Source organism: Triticum aestivum, chromosome 5D, assembly GCF_018294505.1.
Source record: "Triticum aestivum cultivar Chinese Spring chromosome 5D, IWGSC CS RefSeq v2.1, whole genome shotgun sequence".
In the NCBI taxonomy this organism is placed as follows: domain Eukaryota; kingdom Viridiplantae; phylum Streptophyta; class Magnoliopsida; order Poales; family Poaceae; genus Triticum; species Triticum aestivum.
In genome coordinates, this window is record NC_057808.1 from 295540910 (window position 1) to 295562892 (window position 21983).

The 21983-nt window shown below is 44.8% G+C and overlaps 1 protein-coding gene across 1 annotated transcript; it reads left to right on the forward strand.

The window, feature by feature from the left end:
- Positions 1–2963: 2963 nt before the first annotated feature.
- LOC123124711 (submaxillary gland androgen-regulated protein 3A) lies at positions 2964–3974 on the forward strand. The gene has a single exon (XM_044545283.1). The coding sequence runs from the start codon at positions 3202–3204 to the stop codon at positions 3685–3687; it is 486 nt and encodes a 161-aa protein (XP_044401218.1). The 5' UTR covers positions 2964–3201; the 3' UTR covers positions 3688–3974.
- Positions 3975–21983: the final 18009 nt, after the last annotated feature.

Below are 21983 nucleotides of genomic sequence, written 5' to 3' on the forward strand. Positions count from 1 at the left end.
CAACAAAACACCAATGATGTTCCAACTGGGCCTCGTATGGCTTCATCTTTGCAAGGACCGCTTCCCCAACAAACGCAAGTCAAAGCTACTACCACAAGCCGACGGACCCTTCGAAGTGCTAGCACGCTACAATGACAACACCTACAAGATCGACATCCCACGCGCCAAGTACAATGTAAGCGACATTTTTGAACGTCAAGGACTTGCCCAAGTACCATGGCGATGAAAATCACGATCCGCGGATGGATCTCTCCCGGGGGGGAGATGATGCGGAGCATCCTTCCATCACCCCCTGGACTCTACACCAACGCATCAAGCACCACGTGGACCCATGACAAGAGTTAGAGCACGTGCAATGGAAACCGAGGCAAACTCCTTCCTACTTGACATGCATATGGACACGAGCGGAACTTGGGTGCTACCTCACCAAAACATGCTATGTGTCCTTAGGTATGAAGACCAACGCCACCATGCAGCTAAGGGACACCCCAAAGGAGAAGGAGAGGCACCCCAAGACCTCGAGGAAGAAGAAGGAGACCAAAAGGAGCAAGGCTGCAAGTCCCAGGCGACCCCGTGCGCACGGGCCCCGAGACCCCGTGCCCAACTTACCCTGTGCGCACGGGCCCATCAGGATGGCCGGCTGAAGCTGTTGTTTTGGGCCTCCACTTCCCCCCTTCGCCCCCATGCCTATATATTCCGTACCTAGGGTCATGTTTAGGGTTAGCAAAGACATATGTGAGATATTTGAGAGCTTTGCTCCTTCTACCACTCCATTGGAGATCAAGGCCTCTTAGGAGAGGATCCACTTGTGGATTTCAAGACCTCCTCTTGGAGAAGGTTACCATCATCAAGACCTCATCTCTTAGGAGTGGGAAGAACTTTACCTAGTGCTTGTTTCCTTTGATTGTACTTGTAATCTTGTGGATCTATGTGTTTGCTATTCTAGTGAATGTGTGATTGGGTTTTGTTGGAGTGAATTCCTCTTTGTGTTCTTGGTGTTCATCCCTCTTTCCCCTCCAAGTATGAAAAGATCCATCTTAGGGTTTCACCCTAGAACACATTGTCATTAACCTCAGAAAGATTGCTCAATTCATCATTGGAAGGCACCCAGTCATGAAAGGAAAGAATTTCTTCTTCATGTCGAGCTCTACTAGAAGGGCCAACTCTCTTTTGTTTCTACTTCTTTGGAGGAGAAGGCTTGGTCTTAGAATCGTCCACTTCCTCTTCCTCGACTGATAAACCTCTTCCACATCTGTGTCTCCTTCATAGTGGTACTAAGGATCCTCTCTCTGCAACTTCGGCTGCTCCAATCTATGAAGTAATTCAATCTATTCTTCATCAACACCCAATGGTCTAGGATCGCATCCAAACTCAGGTAGCCAAATAAAATCATCACTGAAATCCTTTTCTTCTTCTTCATCTTCTGTTTCATCCTCATCTTATTCAGACTCCAAAACAAACTTGTCCTTACTCTAGATAGTATTGCCTTGCTATGTGTTCAAAACCCCTTGGTTGTCAGCTACATATACAACATGCTCCCCTATGGTACCAATGGGGATATGCTCCTCACATATTTTTGGCGCTCTGTTTACATCATGTCGTGTTGGGGCGTCTCCTTTAAGCACATTTACTATGCTCAAACTCTCTGAGCATTTCCTCAACCATTGCATTGTTGTCAAGCAACTCTAAACCTGCTATGTCAGTTCCCTCTTGCTTCACATAATAAATGTAATTTGTACTTCCAAAGCCCCCCAAATCCATAATAGCTTACAGAGCGGTGTATGTAATTTTAGAGTTACACATTGTCCTGTCCAGGTTATCCGTACCATAGAATTGGAACCACACATTACAAATGTTAGCATGATCCATACTACAAATGAAAAGTATAAAAATATCCGGTTACCAATTGGAGATCAATGTTGCATCAACATTTCTAAATGAGTACTCATTCCAAAGCATCATTCAGAAACTAAAAATTTCAGACAGACTAAAACCCTAAATTCAGTCAAACAGGACAACAACGTTCAGTAAATTCAGAACACTAAATTCAGTACTTCAGTACATTTAGTCAAATAGAACAACAACATCCAGTTAATTTAGAAACATCCATAAACTAGTATTAGTCAGCTAACAAGTAGTTTTATGATAACATGACCAATTGTTAATATATTTCGAATCTACGTTTCAAATCCGAAACCCTAATTTACAACAATGAAATGGATATAAAGAGAGGGGAGAGCTATAGAGGGGAATGCAGCTCACGTAGGGGGGGGGGCACATTTGCAGTGGGTGGCTCCTCCACCACCCTTCAGGCGACATCCGTTGGCAGTGGCAACGATGAACTGAATAGGCTGCTGCTGCAGCAATCCTCCTCCTCGCCGCGGGTCCCCCCTGCCACACCGCCATCCGCCCCCATCTGCGCTTCATGCTCTGTTCCCACCCTGCCATCGCTGATGGATCCGATGCCACCTTCGGCAGATCCCGCCGCCGCCATGCCTTGCAAGAGAGATGAGGGAGATCGAGGTGGGAGGGGAGAGTGCGAGTGAGCGAGAGCGCTCGAGTTCATTCCGACCCAGCCGCTTCTGACAGCGTAGTCAACGGCCATTAACGCCGCGCCATCACTGTTGTTGGCCTGAGAGGGATCAACCACGTCAAAACGTGCTCAGAAAGTAGCTCGTGTTTTTCGTCACTGTCAAAAATTCGGTGCAGTTCAAAATGCCACGAATCGTAGAGTGATGGGTTTTAGCTAATCATAGCACAAATGTGGTGATTCTATGCTTTTTACTTAATGTTTCTATGTAAACTCTCTTGGCGGTAAAACGAACATCCTCTCTCACGCACGGTGTGGGGTCATACCTATCTCGCACCTCATCAAACTCACTCACCAGCAGGCAGCAGCCCGTTTAGCCAGAGCCATCTGGGTTCAACCACTGCGCCGCATCATTGGTCACATTTTCTTCCTCGCGCTTACGGTAGATCCCCCGTAGCAAGTGAATGATTGCTGTTCGTCGGACACACCAGCAGCTCGTTTAGTAGTAGTATCAGACTATCAGGTGTCCCTGTAAACCAAAACCCCAAAAGGGCCATCTCGGTGTGACCAGAGCGCCGCACCAACTAGTATCAAATATTCAGTGCGCTCTCTCTTCCTCTCTCGGTCCTTCTCTTGCAGACTCGAGAGTCCAGACACACACGTACGCAACCATGCCTAGATCCTTCGTGATCACCATCTTCGTCTTCGTCGCCGTGGTCAGCATGCTCGCCACCATGGCGGTGGCGGACACGCCGGCCGACTGCCCGTACCCGTGCCTCCCACCACCAACCTCAGGAGGCGTCATCAACAGCTACCCGCCACCGCCACCAGCAGGGACTGGAACAGGAACAGGTGGTGGTGGCGGCGACGGCTTCAGCGGCAGCTACCCGCCACCTCCGCCAGGGGGCTTCCAGCTGACCCCGCCAGGGGTCATGCCGGGGTTCCTCGCGCCGCCGTTCAGCGCCGTCCCGGCCGGGCCGGCTCCTCCGCCGCCGAACCCTGTCCTGCCGTGGTTCCCGTGGTACTACCAGCACGACAACCCGATCACGGGGTCGACCACGTCGGCGTCCTCGCCAACGGCGTCGCACCGGAGGACGACGTGCATGGTCACCCTGCTGCTCCAACTGTGTTTAGCGATTCTTCTTCGGGCGCCGTAGAGTACTTTGTCTGCCTGTTAACCAAGGTGTGTTGATTAGTTGCTACGAAGTGTTTGTTCTCGTTAATTGCAATGTTGTTTTGACTTTTGAGTTTTTGTAGCTATAAGCTCGTAGAGAAGGTTACTGTTACTGTTCTTACTCATAGATAATACACTGTTGTCAAGCATATAGACTACAGAGTACGTAATTTTGAAGGTAATTATTGTATACATGGATGTCACATAGTTGCTCCCGCACTTTGATGCTTATATATAGTCGAGATCCTTATATAGTTTGAACTTTGAACACATAGTGTGTTTTCTGTTAAAGTCTGTAATTTTCTCAAGCAACCGTGCGGCGCATTTCCTGCTTTCTTCACTGTACAGTTTCCTCTCTGACGGATACAGAAAGGCGCTTTCTCTTTGCCCTCACCATTCAGCAAGCCATCGTGGGCAGGCTAGCGAGGTTTCGTGCCAGCCTTTATCGATCGATTGGTTTGTTGAGATGTCCAAATCTGTACATTCAACTCAACAGCAACGCATCAGCACCTAAATCGGTTTTGGGGCCACAAAGGCGAGACATGCTGCGCGCGGTGCGCTTGCACGTTCCCTTTTTTGGGCTCAATTTTCTCAAGAGGTTTTCGGGCCCAATCCTGCATGATTTCAGGCCGAGTGAGCTGCTGCTACACGCCGATAAATTGTTGATTGCGATCGGGTGGTAAATCAGTGAGACAAATTATTGGGTTGACGTACGTCATGGCGTAGAAGATTGAGAACAACGTCGGACACGTTGCCCTTCTGGATGCTGCTTGTTACGTCAGTAGTGCAAGCTGCGCTCCACCGTTCCTACCTGAAGGATCATGCAGTACAGCCAATCGTGACCACGGTTTCGGAGACACGTATAGTGACGTTCGGCCTGCTTGTCTTTGGCTTCTCTCGGATTTGCTCCTACTTATCCCTCAGAAAATCACTATCCCTCTGTTTCATACTCCCTCCGTTTCAAAATAAATGTTTAAGTTTAATACAACTTTATACTAGAGTTAATACAAAGTTGAGACACTTATTTTGAGACGGAGGGAGTATTAGTTGTCGCTGATTTAAATGGAGGGAGTACAATTTTCTTCGTTGTTAAGCTTTTTGAGTCATGAGTTTTTATCTCCTCTTTCATCTAATGGAAGGCGTGAATCTCCAAGCCTCATTACACATTTTTTCTTGCCACCTATTGTATGGAATGGAGTTTTTGCACCCGAGCTCACATGCTCTCTCATGAACAGTAAATTTTAAAAAAAAAACTCAAAAAAAAATTGTGCTAAACATCGATGAATGTTTCAACTACGTGCAAAATTTTATGATGAAATGACAGTCGCTGAGATCAGAGAAGAAAAATGATGATCTGGAAAGACTATTATTGAAAGCATTTTGGAGCATCGATTTTGCATGCAGTTGAAATATTCATCAATCTTTATCACAAAAAAGATTTTTTTTTATTTTCTTACTATTTTTTGAATTTTATTGTACATTAGGGAGCATGTGAACTCGGGATCAAAAGAGCACTTTCGCTATCGTAGACTCTATCCACATGACTCTACTCCCCCCCCCCCCCCTCTTCCTTACCCCGACCATATAATGTTGCCATCACTACCGCAAGAAAGTGTTGGAAATATGCCCTAGAGGCAATAATAAATAGGTTATTATTATATTTCCTTGTTCATGATAAATCGTTTATTATCCATGCTAGAATTGTATTGATAGGAAACTCAGATGCATGTGTGGATACATAGACAACACCATGTCCCTAGTAAGCCTCTAGTTGACTAGCTCGTTGATCAATAGATGGTTACGGTTTCCTGACCATGGACATTGGATGTCGTTGATAACGGGATCACATCATTAGGAGAATGATGTGATGGACAAGACCCAATCCTAAGCCTAGCACAAGATCGTGTAGTTCGTTTGCTCAGAGCTTTTCTAATGTCAAGTATCATTTCCTTAGACCATGAGATTGTGCAACTCCCGGATACCGTAGGAATGCTTTGGGTGTACCAAACGTCACAACGTAACTGGGTGGCTATAAAGGTGCACTACAGGTATCTCCGAAAGTGTCTGTTGGGTTGGCACGAATCGAGACTGGGATTTGTCACTCCGTGTAAACGGAGAGGTATCTCTGGGCCCACTCGGTAGGACATCATCATAATGTGCACAATGTGACCAAGGAGTTGATCACGGGATGATGTGTTACGGAACGAGTAAAGAGACTTGCCGGTAACGAGATTGAACAAGGTATCGGGATACCGACGATCGAATCTCGGGCAAGTAACATACCGATAGACAAAGGGAATTGTATACGGGATTGATTGAATCCTCGACATCGTGGTTCATCCGATGAGATCATCGAGGAGCATGTGGGAGCCAACATGGGTATCCAGATCCCGCTGTTGGTTATTGACCGGAGAGTCGTCTCGGTCATGTCTGCGTGTCTCCCGAACCCGTAGGGTCTACACACTTAAGGTTCGGTGACGCTAGGGTTGTAGAGATATTAGTATGCGGTAACCCGAAAGTTGTTCGGAGTCCCGGATGAGATCCCGGACGTCACGAGGAGTTCCGGAATGGTCCGGAGGTAAAGATTTATATATGGGAAGTCTTATTTTGGTCGCCGGAAAAGTTTCGCACTTTATCGGTATTGTACCGGGAGTGCCGAAAGGGGTCCGGGGGTCCACCAAGGGGTCCACCAGCCCCGGGGGGGCCACATGGGCTGTGGGGGGTGCGCCTTGGCCTATATGGGCCAAGGGAACCAGCCCCAAGAGGCCCATGCGCCAAGAGATAAGATAAACGGAGAGTCCTAAAGGGGGAAGGCACCTCCGAGGTGCCTTGGGGAGGAAGGACTCCTCCCTGGCCGCACCCTTCCTTGGAGGAAGGGCCAAGGCTGCGCCCCCCCTCTCCCTTGGCCCTATATATAGTGGGGGGAGGGAGGGCAGCAGCAATCCAAGCCCTGGCGCCTCCCTCTCCCTCCCGTGACACCTCTTCCTCCCCGCTTGCGCTTGGCGAAGCCCTGCCGGGATCCCGCTACTTCCACCACCACGCCGTCGTGCTGCTGGATCTCCATCAACCTCTCCTCCCCCCTTGCTGGATCAAGAAGGAGGAGACGTCGCTGCTCCGTACGTGTGTTGAACGCGGAGGTGCCGTCCGTTCGGCGCTAGGATCATCGGTGATTTGGATCACGACGAGTACGACTCCATCAACCCCGTTCTCTTGAACGCTTCCGCTCGCGATCTACAAGGGTATGTAGATGCACTCCCCTTCCCCTCGTTGCTAGATTACTCCATAGATTGATCTTGGTGATGCGTAGAAAATTTTGAATTTCTGCTACGTTCCCCAACAGTGGCATCATGAGCTAGGTCTATGCGTAGTTTCTATGCACGAGTAGAACACAAAGTAGTTGTGGGCGTAGATGTTGCCAATTCTTCTTGCCGCTACTAGTCTTATCTTGTTTCGGCGGCATTGTGGGATGAAGCGGCCCGGACCGACCTTACACGTACGCTTACGTGAGACAGGTTCCACCGACTGACATGCACTAGTTGCATAAGGTGGCTAGCGGGTGTCTGTCTCTCCCACTTTAGTCGGAACGGATTCGATGAAAAGGGTCCTTATGAAGGGTAAATAGAAATTGGCATATCACGTTGTGGTTTTACGTAGGTAAGAAACGTTCTTGCTAGAAACCTATACAAGCCACGTAAAAACTTGCAACAACAATTAGAGGACGTCTAACTTGTTTTTGCAGCATGTGCTATGTGATGTGATATGGCCAGAAGATGTGATGAATGATATATGTGATGTATGAGATTGATCATATTCTTGTAATAGGAATCACGACTTGCATGTCGATGAGTATGACAACCGGCAGGAGCCATAGGAGTTGTCTTTATTTTTTGTATGACCTGCGTGTCATTGAATAACGCCATGTAAATTACTTTACTTTATTGCTAAGCGCGTTAGCCATAGAAGTAGAAGTAATCGTTGGCGTGACAACTTCATGAAGACACAATGATGGAGATCATGATGATGGAGATCATGGTGTCATGCCGGTGACAAAGATGATCATGGTGCCCCGAAGATGGAGATCAAAGGAGCAAAATGATATTGGCCATATCATGTCACTATTTGATTGCATGTGATGTTTATCATGTTATGCATCTTATTTGCTTAGAACGACGGTAGTAAGTAAGATGATCCCTCACTAAAATTTCAAGAGACGTGTTCCCCCTAACTGTGCACCGTTGCGAAGGTTCGTTGTTTCGAAGCACCACGTGATGATCGGGTGTGATAGATTCTAACGTTCGAATACAACGGGTGTTGACGAGCCTAGCATGTACAGACATGGCCTCGGAACACATGCAAAACACTTAGGTTGACTTGACGAGCCTAGCATGTACAGACATGGCCTCGGAACACAAGAGACCGAAAGGTCGAACATGAGTCGTATAGTAGATACGATCAACATGGAGATGTTCACCGATGATGACTAGTCCGTCTCACGTGATGATCGGACACGGCCTAGTTTGACTCGGATCATGTATCACTTAGATGACTAGAGGGATGTCTATCTGAGTGGGAGTTCATTAATCAGATGAACTTCATTATCATGAACATAGTCAAAAGGTCTTTGCAAATTATGTCATACGCTTTAGTTCTACTGTTTAAGATATGTTCCTAGAGAAAATTTAGTTGAAAGTTGGTAGTAGCAATTATGCGGACTGGGTCCGTAAACTGAGGATTGTCCTCATTGCTGCACAGAAGGCTTATGTCCTTAATGCACCGCTCGGTGTGCTGAACCTCAGCGTCGTCTGTAGATGTTGCGAAACATCTGACATACACGTTTTGATGACTACATGATAGTTCAGTGCGTAATGCTAACGGTTTAGAATTGTGGCACCAAAGACGGTTTTTGAAACGTCGCAGAACATATGAGATGTTCCGAAGACTGAAATTGGGATTTCAGACTAGTGCCCACGTCAAGAGGTATGAGACCTCTGACAAGTTTCTTAAGCCTGCAAACTAAGGGAGAAAAGCTCAATCGTTGAGCATGTGCTCAGATTGTCTGAGTACCACAATCGCTTGAATCGAGTGAGAGTTAATCTCCCAGATGAGATAGTGATGGTTCTCCATAGTCACTGCCACCAAGCTATTAGAGCTTCGTGATGAACTATAAATATCAAGGATAGATGATGATCCTTGAGCAACTCGCGATGTTTGACACCGCGAAAGTAGAAATCAAGAAGGAGCATCAATTGTTGATGGTTAGTAAAACCACTAGTTTCTAGAAGGGCAAGGGCAAAAGGGATACTTCATGAAACAGCAAATCGTTTGCTGCTCTAGTGAAGAATCCCAAGGTTGAACCCAAACCCGAGACTAAGTGCTTCTGTAATGAGGAGAACGGTCACTGAAGCAGTACTACCCTAGATACTTGGTAGATGAGAAGGCAGGCAAGGTCGACAGAAGTATATTGGATATACGTTATATGAATGTGTACTTTACTAGTACTCCTAGCAGCACCAGGGTATTAGATACCGGTTCGGTTGCTAAGTGTTAGTAACTCGAAATAAAAGCTGCGGAATAAACGGAGACTAGCTAAAGGTGAGATGACGATATGTGTTGGAAGTGTTTCCAAGGTTGATGTGATCAAGCATCGCATGCTCCCTCTACCATCGAGATTTGGTGTTTGCGTTGAGCATGATTGGATTATGTTTATCGCAATACGGTTATTCATTTAAGGAGAATAATGGTTACTCTGTTTATTTGAATAATACCTTCAATGGTCTTGCACCTAAAATGAATCTCGATCGTAGTGATACACATGTTCGTGCCAAAAGATATAAATAGTAATGATAGTACCACATACTTGTGGCACTGCCATTTGAGTCATATTGGTATAGAACGCATGAAGAAGCTCCATGTAGATGGATCTTTGGACTCAGTCGTTTTTGAAAAGATTGAGACATGCGAACCATGTCTATTGGTATATATGCATGAAGAAACTCCATGCAGATGGATCGTTTGGACTCACTTGATTTTGAATCACTTGAGACATGCAAATCATACCACATGGGCAAGATGACTGAAAGGCCTCGTTTTCAGTAAGATGGAACAAGAGAGCAACTTATTGGAAGTAATACATTTTGATGTATGCAGTCCAATGAGTGCTGAGGCATGCAGTGGATATCGTTATGTTCTTACTTCACAGATGATTTGAGTAGATGCTGAGTGTATTTACTTGATGAAACACAAGTCTGAATTATTGAAAGGTTCAAGTAATTTCAGAGTGAAGTTGAAGATCGTCGTGACAAGAGGATAAAATGTCTGTGATATGATCATAGAGATGAGTATCTGAGTTACGAGTTTGGCACACAATTAAGACATTGTGGAAAGTGTTTCACAATTAATACCGCCTGGAACACCATAGTGTGATGGTGTGTCCGAACATCATAACTGCACCCTATTGGATATGGTGCATACCATGATGTCTCTTATCGAATTACCACTATCGTTTATGGGTTAGGCATTAGAGACAACCGCATTCACTTTAAAAGGGCACCACGCAATTCCGTTGAGACGACACCGTTTAGAGAAACCTAAGTTGTCGTTTCTTAAAAGTTTGGGGCTGCGATGCTTATGTGAAAAAGTTTCAGGCTGATAAGCTCGAACCCAAAGCGGATAAATGCATCTTCATAGAATACCCAAAACAGTTGGGTATACCTCCTATTTCAGATCTGGAAGCAAAAGTAATTGCTTCTAGAAACGAGTCCTTTCTCGAGGAAAAGTTTCTCTCGAAAGAATTGAGTGGGAGGATGGTGGAGACTTGATAAGGTTATTGAACCGTCACTTCAACTAGTGTGTAGCAGGGCACAGGAAGTTGTTCCTGTGGCACCTACACCAATTGAAGTGGAAGCTTATGATAGTGATCATGAAACTTCGGATCAAGTCACTACCAAACCTCGTAGGACGACGAGGATGCGTGCTACTTCAGAGTGGTACGTGATCCTGTCTGAGATATCATGTTGTTGGACAATACTGAACCTACGAGCTATGGAGAAGCGATGGTGGGCCCATATTCCGACAAATGGTTAGAAGCCATGAAATCCGAGATAAATGGATCTTTGAGAAGAAGACGGACGTGGACGGTAATGTTACCGTCTATGAAGCTCGACTTGTGGCAAAGAGTATTTCCACGAGTTCAAGGAGTTGACTACGATGAGATTTTCTCATCCGTAGCGATGCTTAAGTCCGTCGGAATCATGTTAGCATTAGCTGCATTTATGAAATCTGGCAGATGGATGTCAAAACAAGTTTCCTTACCAGTTTTCATAAGGAAAGGTTGTATGTGATACAATCAGAAAGGTTTTGTCGATCCTAAGGATGCTAAAAGGTATGCTAGCTCCAGCAATCCTTCCATGGACTAGAGCAAGCATCTCGGAGTTAAATTTACGCTTTGATGGAGTGATCAAAGTTTTTGGATTTATACAAAGTTTATGAGAAACTTGTATTTCCAATAAAGTGAGTGGGAGCGCTACAACATTCCTGATAAGTATATGTGAACGACATATTGTTGATCCGAAATGATGTAAAATTTCTGGAAAGCATAAAGGGTTGTTTGAAAGGAGTTTTTCAAAGGAAGACCTGGATAAAGCTGCTTACATATTGGGCATCAAGATCTATAGAGATAGATCAAGACGCCTGATGATACTTTCAAAGAACGCACACCTTGACATGATTTTGAAAGAGTTCAAAATAGATCAGCAAAGAAGGAGTTCTTGGCTGTGTTACAAGGTGTGAGTATTGAGTAAGACTCAAGACCTGACCACAGCAGAAGAGAGAGAAAGGACGAAGGTCGTCCCCTATGCTTCAGACGTAGGCTCTACAGTATGCTATGCTGTGTACCGCACATGAAGTGTGCCTTGCCATGAGTTGGTCAAGGGGTACAATAGTGATCCGGGAATGGATCACATGACAGCGGTCGAACTTATCCTTAGTATCTAGTGGACTAAGGAATTTTCTCGATTATGGAGGTGAAAAGGAGTTCGTCGTAAAGGGTTACGTCGATGCGAACTTTGACACTAATCCGGATGACTCTGAGTAGTAAACCGGATTCGTATAGTAGAGCAATTATTTGAAATGGCTCCAAATAGCGCGTGGTAGCATCCACAAGATGACATAGATATTCGTAAAGCACACACGGATCTGAAAGGTTCAGACCCGTTGACTAATAACCTCTCTCACAAGCATAACATGATCAAACCAGAACTCATTGAGTGTTAATCACATAGTGATGTGAACTAGATTGTTGACTCTAGTAAACTCTTTGGATGTTGGTCACATGGTGATGTGACCTGTCAGTGTTAATCACATGGTGATGTGAACTAGATTATTGACTCTAGTGCAAGTGGGAGACTGTTGGAAATATGCCCTAGAGGCAATAATAAATAGGTTATTATTATATTTCCTTGTTCATGATAATCGTTTATTATCCATGCTAGAATTGTATTGATAGGAAACTCAGATACATGTGTGGATACATAGACAACACCATGTCCCTAGTAAGCCTCTAGTTGACTAGCTCGTTGATCAATAGATGGTTACGGTTTCCTGACCATGGACATTGGATGTCGTTGATAACGGGATCACATCATTAGGAGAATGATGTGATGGACAAGACCCAATCCTAAGCCTAGCACAAGATCGTGTAGTTCGTTTGCTCAGAGCTTTTCTAATGTCAAGTATCATTTCCTTAGACCATGAGATTGTGCAACTCCCGGATACCGTAGGAATGCTTTGGGTGTACCAAACGTCACAACGTAACTGGGTGGCTATAAAGGTGCACTACAGGTATCTCCGAAAGTGTCTGTTGGGTTGGCACGAATCGAGACTGGGATTTGTCACTCCGTGTAAACGGAGAGGTATCTCTGGGCCCACTCGGTAGGACATCATCATAATGTGCACAATGTGACCAAGGAGTTGATCACGGGATGATGTGTTACGGAACGAGTAAAGAGACTTGCCGGTAACGAGATTGAACAAGGTATCGGGATACCGACGATCGAATCTCGGGCAAGTAACATACCGATAGACAAAGGGAATTGTATACGGGATTGATTGAATCCTCGATATCGTGGTTCATCCGATGAGATCATCGAGGAGCATGTGGGAGCCAACATGGGTATCCAGATCCCGCTGTTGGTTATTGACCGGAGAGTCGTCTCGGTCATGTCTGCGTGTCTCCCGAACCCGTAGGGTCTACACACTTAAGGTTCGGTGACGCTAGGGTTGTAGAGATATTAGTATGCGGTAACCCGAAAGTTGTTCGGAGTCCCGGATGAGATCCCGGACGTCACGAGGAGTTCCGGAATGGTCCGGAGGTAAAGATTTATATATGGGAAGTCTTATTTTGGTCGCCGGAAAAGTTTCGCACTTTATCGGTATTGTACCGGGAGTGCCGAAAGGGGTCCGGGGGTCCACCAAGGGGTCCACCAGCCCCGGGGGGGCCACATGGGCTGTGGGGGGTGCGCCTTGGCCTATATGGGCCAAGGGAACCAGCCCCAAGAGGCCCATGCGCCAACAGATAAGATAAACGGAGAGTCCTAAAGGGGGAAGGCACCTCCGAGGTGCCTTGGGGAGGAAGGACTCCTCCCTGGCCGCACCCTTCCTTGGAGGAAGGGCCAAGGCTGCGCCCCCCCTCTCCCTTGGCCGTATATATAGTGGGGGGAGGGAGGGCAGCAGCAATCCAAGCCCTGGCGCCTCCCTCTCCCTCCCGTGACACCTCTTCCTCCCCGCTTGCGCTTGGCGAAGCCCTGCCGGGATCCCGCTACTTCCACCACCACGCCGTCGTGCTGCTGGATCTCCATCAACCTCTCCTCCCCCCTTGCTGGATCAAGAAGGAGGAGACGTCGCTGCTCCGTACGTGTGTTGAACGCAGAGGTGCCGTCCATTCGGCGCTAGGATCATCGGTGATTTGGATCACGACGAGTACGACTCCATCAACCTCGTTCTCTTGAACGCTTCCGCTCGCGATCTACAAGGGTATGTAGATGCACTCCCCTTCCCCTCGTTGCTAGATTACTCCATAGATTGATCTTGGTGATGCGTAGAAAATTTTGAATGTCTGCTACGTTCACCAACAGAAAGTGCCACCCCCTCCCCCCTCTTCCTTCCCCGACCATATAATGTTGGCATCACTACCGCAAGAAAGTTCCACCCCCCCTCTTCCTTCCCCCGACCATATAATGTTGCCATCACTACCGCAAGAAAGTGCCACCCCTCCCCCCTCTTCCTTCCCCCGACCATATAATGCTGCCATCACTACCGTAAGAAAGTGCCACGCCCTCCTCCCCCCCTCTTCCTTCCCCCGACCATATAATGTTGGCACCGCAAGAAAGTGCCACCCCCTCCCCCCTTCCTTCCCCCGGCCATATAATGTTGCCATCACTACCGCAAGAAAGTGCCACCCCTCCCCCCCTTCCTTCCCCCGACCATACAATGTCGCCATCACTACCGCAAGAAAGTGCCACCCTCCCCCCTTCCTTCCCCCGACCATATAATGTTGCCATCACTACCGCAAGAAAGTGCCACCCCCTCCCCCTCCCCCCCATCGCCCCCACACTCACACATATCTAACGTGTGCCACACAAGGCCGGTCCTGAGATTTCGGGGGCCCGGGGAGAACTAAAAATTGAGCGTCCTTAATATACAAGTCATTGTAATATACTTATATACATAAATTTGTCTAAAAACGTATATATAAATTATTGCCAGTAACACTTAAATGCATCCAAAATCGGTATGTGTATCAGATAATTTATACATATTACCTAAAAAAATCTTCTAACATTCCTCGATGCAAAGTCACTTATGATGGGGTCGATGTCAATCTCATCCAATAATTTCTTCTCGATGCATAATGTAGCCAACCCATTTAACCTCTCTTGAGTCATTGTTGACCTTGAATAGTTCTTCAATAATTTCAACTTCAAAAAGCTTCTTTTGGCTGATGAGAGCATCACAGGCACAGTAAATAAGATGCGATAGGCAATGGAGATATTAGGATAACAATCGACTTCTCTCACATGCCCGAAAATCTCCATAGCAAACATTACGCCATCTGGCAAAGTGAATCTCATAATCTTCAATTCAGAAATAAGATTGCATACCTCAACATTAGTTGAACCATTAAGAGAAAAAGTTTCTGCAATTTTTGTGCAACATTCTTGAAGTTCATTGTCACTTAATGACTTTAGGGTGCCCGAGCTCAATAAAAATCCGAATATATCTTTAAATACCATGAGTTCTTTAAATCTGTCATTCAAAGAAGTGATCGCCATATCAACCAAAACATTAAAATATTTAACTCGGGAAGCTTTCTCAGCTTCTAAAATTTCTTCTTGTCAATCACTTTCATCAAACCGTTTCTTCCTCGTAGCACGACGCTTCATCGGAAACAATGGCTCTATTCCCATTTCAGTTGCAATACCTTTAGCAATGCTCAAACTTGAAGAAAACCCCTCATCTCTGTACTTCTCAAAATATTGTTTTATACCTTTTATTTGCTTCAAAGAGGAGTCAATGCACATGGTTGATGATTGCAACATCTTGCTAACTTTATTTACATCAAATAGAATATCATGCCAGATAATCATACCAACTAGAAACTCAAAGCGACCAAGTGCATCAAATAATGTTTTTCATCACTTTTATCTTTAGGATCAGTGTCAGAAGCACGATGTAACTCAGACAAAGTTGACCTTAAATCAGTGGCTTGATATCTTATTGCTGTAACACTTTTGATTCTACTCTCGCGACGAGCATTGGACAATGATTTCATGGTCAAACTAGGAACATGTTTAAGCAAAACATTCCACCGTTTGGTAGAGCCAGCAAATAATAGATATATGCGTTGAACAACTTCAAAAAATGGAAGAACTTTCTCACATGATTTTGCGATATCACAAAGAGTGAGATTGAGACTATGATAAGCACATGGCATATATAATGCTCTTGGATTCATATCAAGTAACCTAGATTGTACCACTCGGTATTTTCCCTCCATATTAGAACCATTATCATATCCTTGTCCCCTTATATCTTTAATATTTAGGCCAAAAGACTCAATAGATCTCAAGCAATACTTTAGAAATCCCTAAGCGAGAAGTGTCTTCCACTTTCAAGAACCCCAGAAAGTACTCCATTTTTATTTTGCCATAGACAGATTAACACATTGAACAAAAAAAGTCATCTGTTCTTGATGACTAATATCAGGGGTACAATCTAGGATTACAGAGAAATACTTGTCCTCTTTAGCAACCTTTATCATTGAACATGTGATGTCAGAAGCCAAAAGAGATATCAATTCATTCTGTATTTTATGACTGAGATAATGATAATGGATTTCTTTGTTCTCAATACGTCTAAGGTGATCTTGCATTACTATATCAAATTCTGCAATCATCTCAATGCAATCCAAGAAATTACCATTATCATCCTTGTAAAGCTGCTCACTATTTCCAAGAAAAGCCAAGTTGCGTTTACCAAGATATTTCACAACAGCTATTATTCTTAACGAAACTTGCCCGACACGTTCTTTCTCCTTTGTTATTTGATGTTGCAATTTCTTGTCAATAGTTTCCTCTTTCCGCAGTCTAACCCTCAACTCATTCCAATTGTTCATGTTATTAATATGCTCGATGCTATTTTCATGTTCTTTAAGCTTCTCACTAATATGCCTCCAATGTCCTAATCCATCATGTTCTAAGGAACTCTGACACATGTTGGGGCTAGACTTGAAGATCTTACAACAGAAGCAAAAAAAATTATTGACATCTTTTGAATAAACTAGCCATTTCCTATCATGTTCCTCTCCATCACTTAATTTTCTATGATAATGAGCGTACGAAAAATGTTTTCCTGCATCACCTACATGGTATTCCATTTTTTCCTCTCTGATAGGCCCTTTCTCAACTAAGACATCTCTGAAGGAAATATGCCCTAGAGGCAATAATAAAGTTATTATTTTATTAACCTTATATCATGATAAATGTTTATTATTCATGCTAGAATTGTATTAACCGGAAACTTAGTACATGTGTGAATACATAGACAAAACATTAGTATCCCTAGTATGCCTCTACTTGACTAGCTCGTTTATTAAAGATGGTTATGTTTCCTAACCATAGACATGTGTTGTCATTTAATGAACGGGGTCACATCATTAGGAGAATGATGTGATGGAAAACATTCGTTAGCTTAGCATTATGATCGTTACAGTTTTATTGCTATTGCCTTCTTCATGACTTATACATGTGTAGGGGAATGCAGTATTTCAAAAAAAATCCTACGATCATGCAAGATCTATCTAGGAGACGCATAGCAACGATCGGGAGAGTGTGTCCACGTACCCTCGTAGACCGAAAGCGGAAGCGTTAAGTAACGCGGTTGATGTAGTCGAACGTCTTCGCGATCCAACCGATCAAGTACCGAACGCACGGCACCTCCGCCATCTGCACACGTTCAGCTCGGTGATGTCCCTCGAACTCTTGATCCAGCTGAGGCCGAGGGAGAGTTTCGTCAGCACAACGGCGTGGTGACGGTGATGATGAAGTTACCGACGCAGGGCTTCGCCTAAGCACTACAACGATATGACCGAGGTGGAAATATGTGGAGGGGGGCACCGCACACGGTTAAGAATCAACTTGTGTGTCTGTGGGGTGCCCCCTCCCCCGTATATAAAGGAGTAGAGGAGGGGAGGGCCGGCCCTCTCTATGGCGTGCCCAAGGGGGATGCCTACTCCTAGTAGGAGTAGGTTCCCCCCCTTCCCTAGTTGGAGTAGGAGAAGAAGGAAGAGGGAGAAGGAGAGAAGGAAAGCCCCCCCCATTCGGATAGGGCTTGGGGGCGCGCGCCTCCCACTTGGCCGCCTCCTCCTCTCTCCCACCATGGCCCATTAAGGCCCATTAACTCCCCGGGGGGTTCCGGTAACCTCCCGGTACTCCGAAAAATGCTCGAACTCATCCGAAACCTTTCCGGTGTCCAAACATAGCCTTCCAATATATCGATCTTTATGTCTCAACCATTTCGAGACTCCTCGTCATGTCCGTGATCACATTCAGGACTCCGAACAACCTTCGGTACATCAAAACACATAAACTCATAACACCGATCGTCATCGAACGTTAAGCGTGCGGACCCTACGGGTTCGAGAACTATGTAGACATGACCGAGACTCATCTCCGGTCAATAACCAATAGCGGAACCTGGATGTTCATATTGGCTCCCACATATTCTACAAAGATCTTTATCGGTCAAACCGCATAACAACATACGTTGTTCCCTTTGTCATCGGTATGTTACTTGCCCGAGATTCGATCGCCGGTATCTCAATACCTAGTTCAATCTTGTTACCGGCAAGTCTCTTTACTCGTTCCGTAATGCATCATCCCATAACTAACTCATTAGTCACATTGCTTGCAAGGCTTATAGTGATGTGCATTACCGAGAGGGCCCAGAGATACCTCTCCGACAATCGGAGTGACAAATCCTAATCTCAATCTATGCCAACTCAACAAACACCATCGGAGACACCTGTAGAGCATCTTTATAATAACCCAGTTACGTTGTGACGTTTGATAGCACACTAAGTGTTCCTCCGGTATTCGGGAGTTGCATAATCTCATAGTCATAGGAACATGTATAAGTCATGAAGAAAGCAATAGCAACAAACTAAACGATCGTCGTGCTAAGCTAACGGATGGGTCTTGTCAATCACATCATTCTCTAATGATGTGATCCCGTTCATCAAATGACAACTCATGTCTATGGTTAGGAAACTTAACCACGTTTGATTAACGAGCTAGTCAAGTAGAGGCATACTAGTGACACTCTGTTTGTCTATGTATTCACACATGTACTAAGTTTTCGGTTAATACAATTCTAGCATGAATAATAAACATTTATCATGATATAAGGAAATATAAATAACAACTTTATTATTGCCTCTAGGGCATATTTCCTTCAGTCTCCCACTTGCACTAGAGTCAATAATCTAGATTACACAGTAATGATTCTAACACCCATGGAATCTTGGTGCTGATCATGTTTTGCTGGTGAGAGAGGCTTAGTCAACGGGTCTGCAACATTCAGATCCGTATGTATCTTGCAAATCTCTATGTCACCCTCCTTGACTTGATCGCGGATGGAATTGAAGCGTCTCTTGATGTGCTTGGTTCTCTTGTGAAATATGGATTCCTTTGTCAAGGCAATTGCACCAGTATTGTCACAAAAGATTTTCATTGGACCTGATGCACTAGGTATTACACCTAGATCGGATATGAACTCCTTCATCCAGACTCCTTCATTTGCTGCTTCTGAAGCAGTTGTGTACTCCGCTTCACACGTAGACCCCGTGAGAACTACACCAACTGACAGCTCCACCGTTCAATATAAATAATTGTGACTTAGAGTCATCCAGATCAGTGTCAAAGCTTTCATCGACGTAACCATTTACGACGAGCTCTTTGTTACCTCCATAAACGAGAAACATATCCTTAGTCCTTTTCAGGTATTTCAGGATGTTCTTGACCGCTGTCCAGTGATCCAAGGCACACATCAGGTCTGGTACACAGCATTGCATACATGATAGAACCTATGGCTGAAGCATAGGGAATGACTTTCATTTTCTCTCTATCTTCTGCAGTGCTCGGGCATTGAGTCTGACTCAACTTCACACCTTGTAACACAGGCAAGAACCCTTTCTTTGCTTGATCCATTTTGAACTTCTTCAAAACTTTATCAAGGTATGTGCATTGTGAAAGTCCAATTAAGCGTCTTGATCTATCTCTATAGATCTTGATGCCTAATATATATAAGCAGCTTCACCGAGGTCTTTTATTGAAAAACTCTTATTCAAGTATCCTTTTATGCTATCCAGAAATTCTATATCATTTCCAATCAACAATATGTCATCCACATATAATATTAGAAATGCTACAGAGCTCCCACTCACTTACTTGTAAATACATCCTTCTCCAAAAGTCTGTATAAAACTATATGCTTTGATCACACTATCAAAACGTTTATTCCAACTCCAAGATGCTTGCACCAGTCCATAAATGGATCGCTGGAGCTTGCACATTTTGTTAGCATCCTTTGGAATCTCCTGGTTGCATCATATCCAACTCTTCTTCTAGAAATCCATTCAGGAATGCAGTTTTTACATCCATTTGCCAAATTTCATAATCATAAAATGCGGCAATTGCTAACATGATTCGGACGGACTTAAGCATCGCTACGGGTGAGATGGTCTCATCGTAGTCAACTCCTTGAACTTGTCGAAAACCTTTCGCAACAAGTCGAGCTTTGTAGACAGTAACATTACCGTCAGCGTCAGTCTTCTTCTTGAAGATCCATTTATTCTCTATGGCTTGCCAATCATCGGGAAAATCAACCAAAGTCCATACTTTGTTCTCATACATTGATCCCATCTCAGATTTCATGGCCTCAAGCCATTTTGCGTAATCCGGGCTCATCATCGCTTCCTCATAGTTCGTAGGTTCGTCATTGATATGTCTCCGTCGTATCTATAATTTTTGATTGTTCCATGCCAATATTATTCCACTTTCATATACTTTTTGGCAACTTTTTATACTATTTTTGGGACTAACATATTGATCCAGTGCCTAGTGCCAGTTCCTGTTTGTTGCTTGTTTTATGTTTCGCAGAAACCCCATATCAAACGGAATCCAAACGGGATAAAAACGGATGGAGAATATTTTTGGAATATTTGGAAAATATGGGAGGAAGAATCAACGCGAAACGGTGCCCGAGGTGGCCACGAGGCAGGGGGCGCGCCTGCCCCCCTCGTGGGCCACCCGTAAGGTAGTTGCTACTCTTCTTTGGCCGCGAGAAAGCTAATTTTCAGAAAAAAATCTCGGTGAAGGTTTCAATCCAATCGGAGTTACGGATCTCCATATATATACGAAACGGTGAAAGGGCAGAAGACCGGAACGCAGAAACAGAAGAAACAGAGAGAGACAGATCCAATCTCGGAGGGGCTCTCGCCCCTCCCACGCCATGGAGGCCAAGGACCAGAGGGGAAACCCTTCTCCCATCTAGGGAGGAGGTCAAGGAAGAAGAAGACGAAGGGCCCCCCCTCTCCCCTTCTCTTCCGGTGGCGCCGGAACACTGCCGTGGCCATCATCATCACCGCAATCTTCACCAACAACTTCACCGCCATCATCACCAACTCTTCCCCCCTCTATGCAGCGGTGTAACCTCTCTCTTACCCGTTGTAATCTCTACTTAAACATGGTGCTCAACGCTATATATTATTTCCCAATGATGTATGGCTATCCTATGATGTTTGAGTAGATCCGTTTTGTCCTATGGGTTATTTGATGATCAAGATTGGTTTGAGTTGCATGTTTTATTATTGGTGCTGTCCTATGGTGCTCTCCGTGTCGCGCAAGCGTGAGGGATTCCCGCTGTAGGGTTTGCAATATGTTCATGATTTGCTTATGGTGGGTGGCGTGAGTGACAGAAGCACAGACCCGAGTAAGTAGGTTGTTTGCGTATGGGATAAAGAGGACTTGATGCTTTAATGCTATGGTTGGGTTTTACCTTAATGATCTTTAGTAGTTGCGGATGCTTGCTAGAGTTCCAATCATAAGTGCATATGATCCAAGTAGAGAAAGTATGTTAGCTTATGCCTCTCCCTCAAATAAAATTGCAATAATGATTACCGGTCTAGTTATCGATTGCCTAGGGACAAATAACTTTCTCGTGACAAAAAGCTCTCTACTAAAACTAATTTAGTTGTGTCTTTATCTAAACAGCCCCTAGCTTTTATTTACGCGCTCTTTATTATCTTGCAAACCTATCCAAAAACACCTACAAAGTACTTCTAGTTTCATACTTGTTCTAGGTAAAGCGAACGTCAAGCGTGCGTAAAGTTGTATCGGTGGTCGATAGAACTTGAGGGAATATTTGTTCTACCTTTAGCTCCTCGTTGGGTTTGACACTCTTACTTATCGAAAGAGGCTACAATTGATCCCCTATACTTGTGGGTTATCAAGACCTTTTTCTGGCGCCGTTGCCGGGGAGCAATAGCGTGGGGTGAATATTCTCGTGTGTGGTTGTTTGCTTTATCACTAAGTAATTTTTATTTGCTGTTCTTAGTTGTTCTCTATCTTTAGTTATGGATACGGAACACAAAATACCAAAAAATTAGGTGTAATTGCTGCTCATGGAGATGGGGAACCTCCTAAAACCCTCGATGCTCGTTATGTG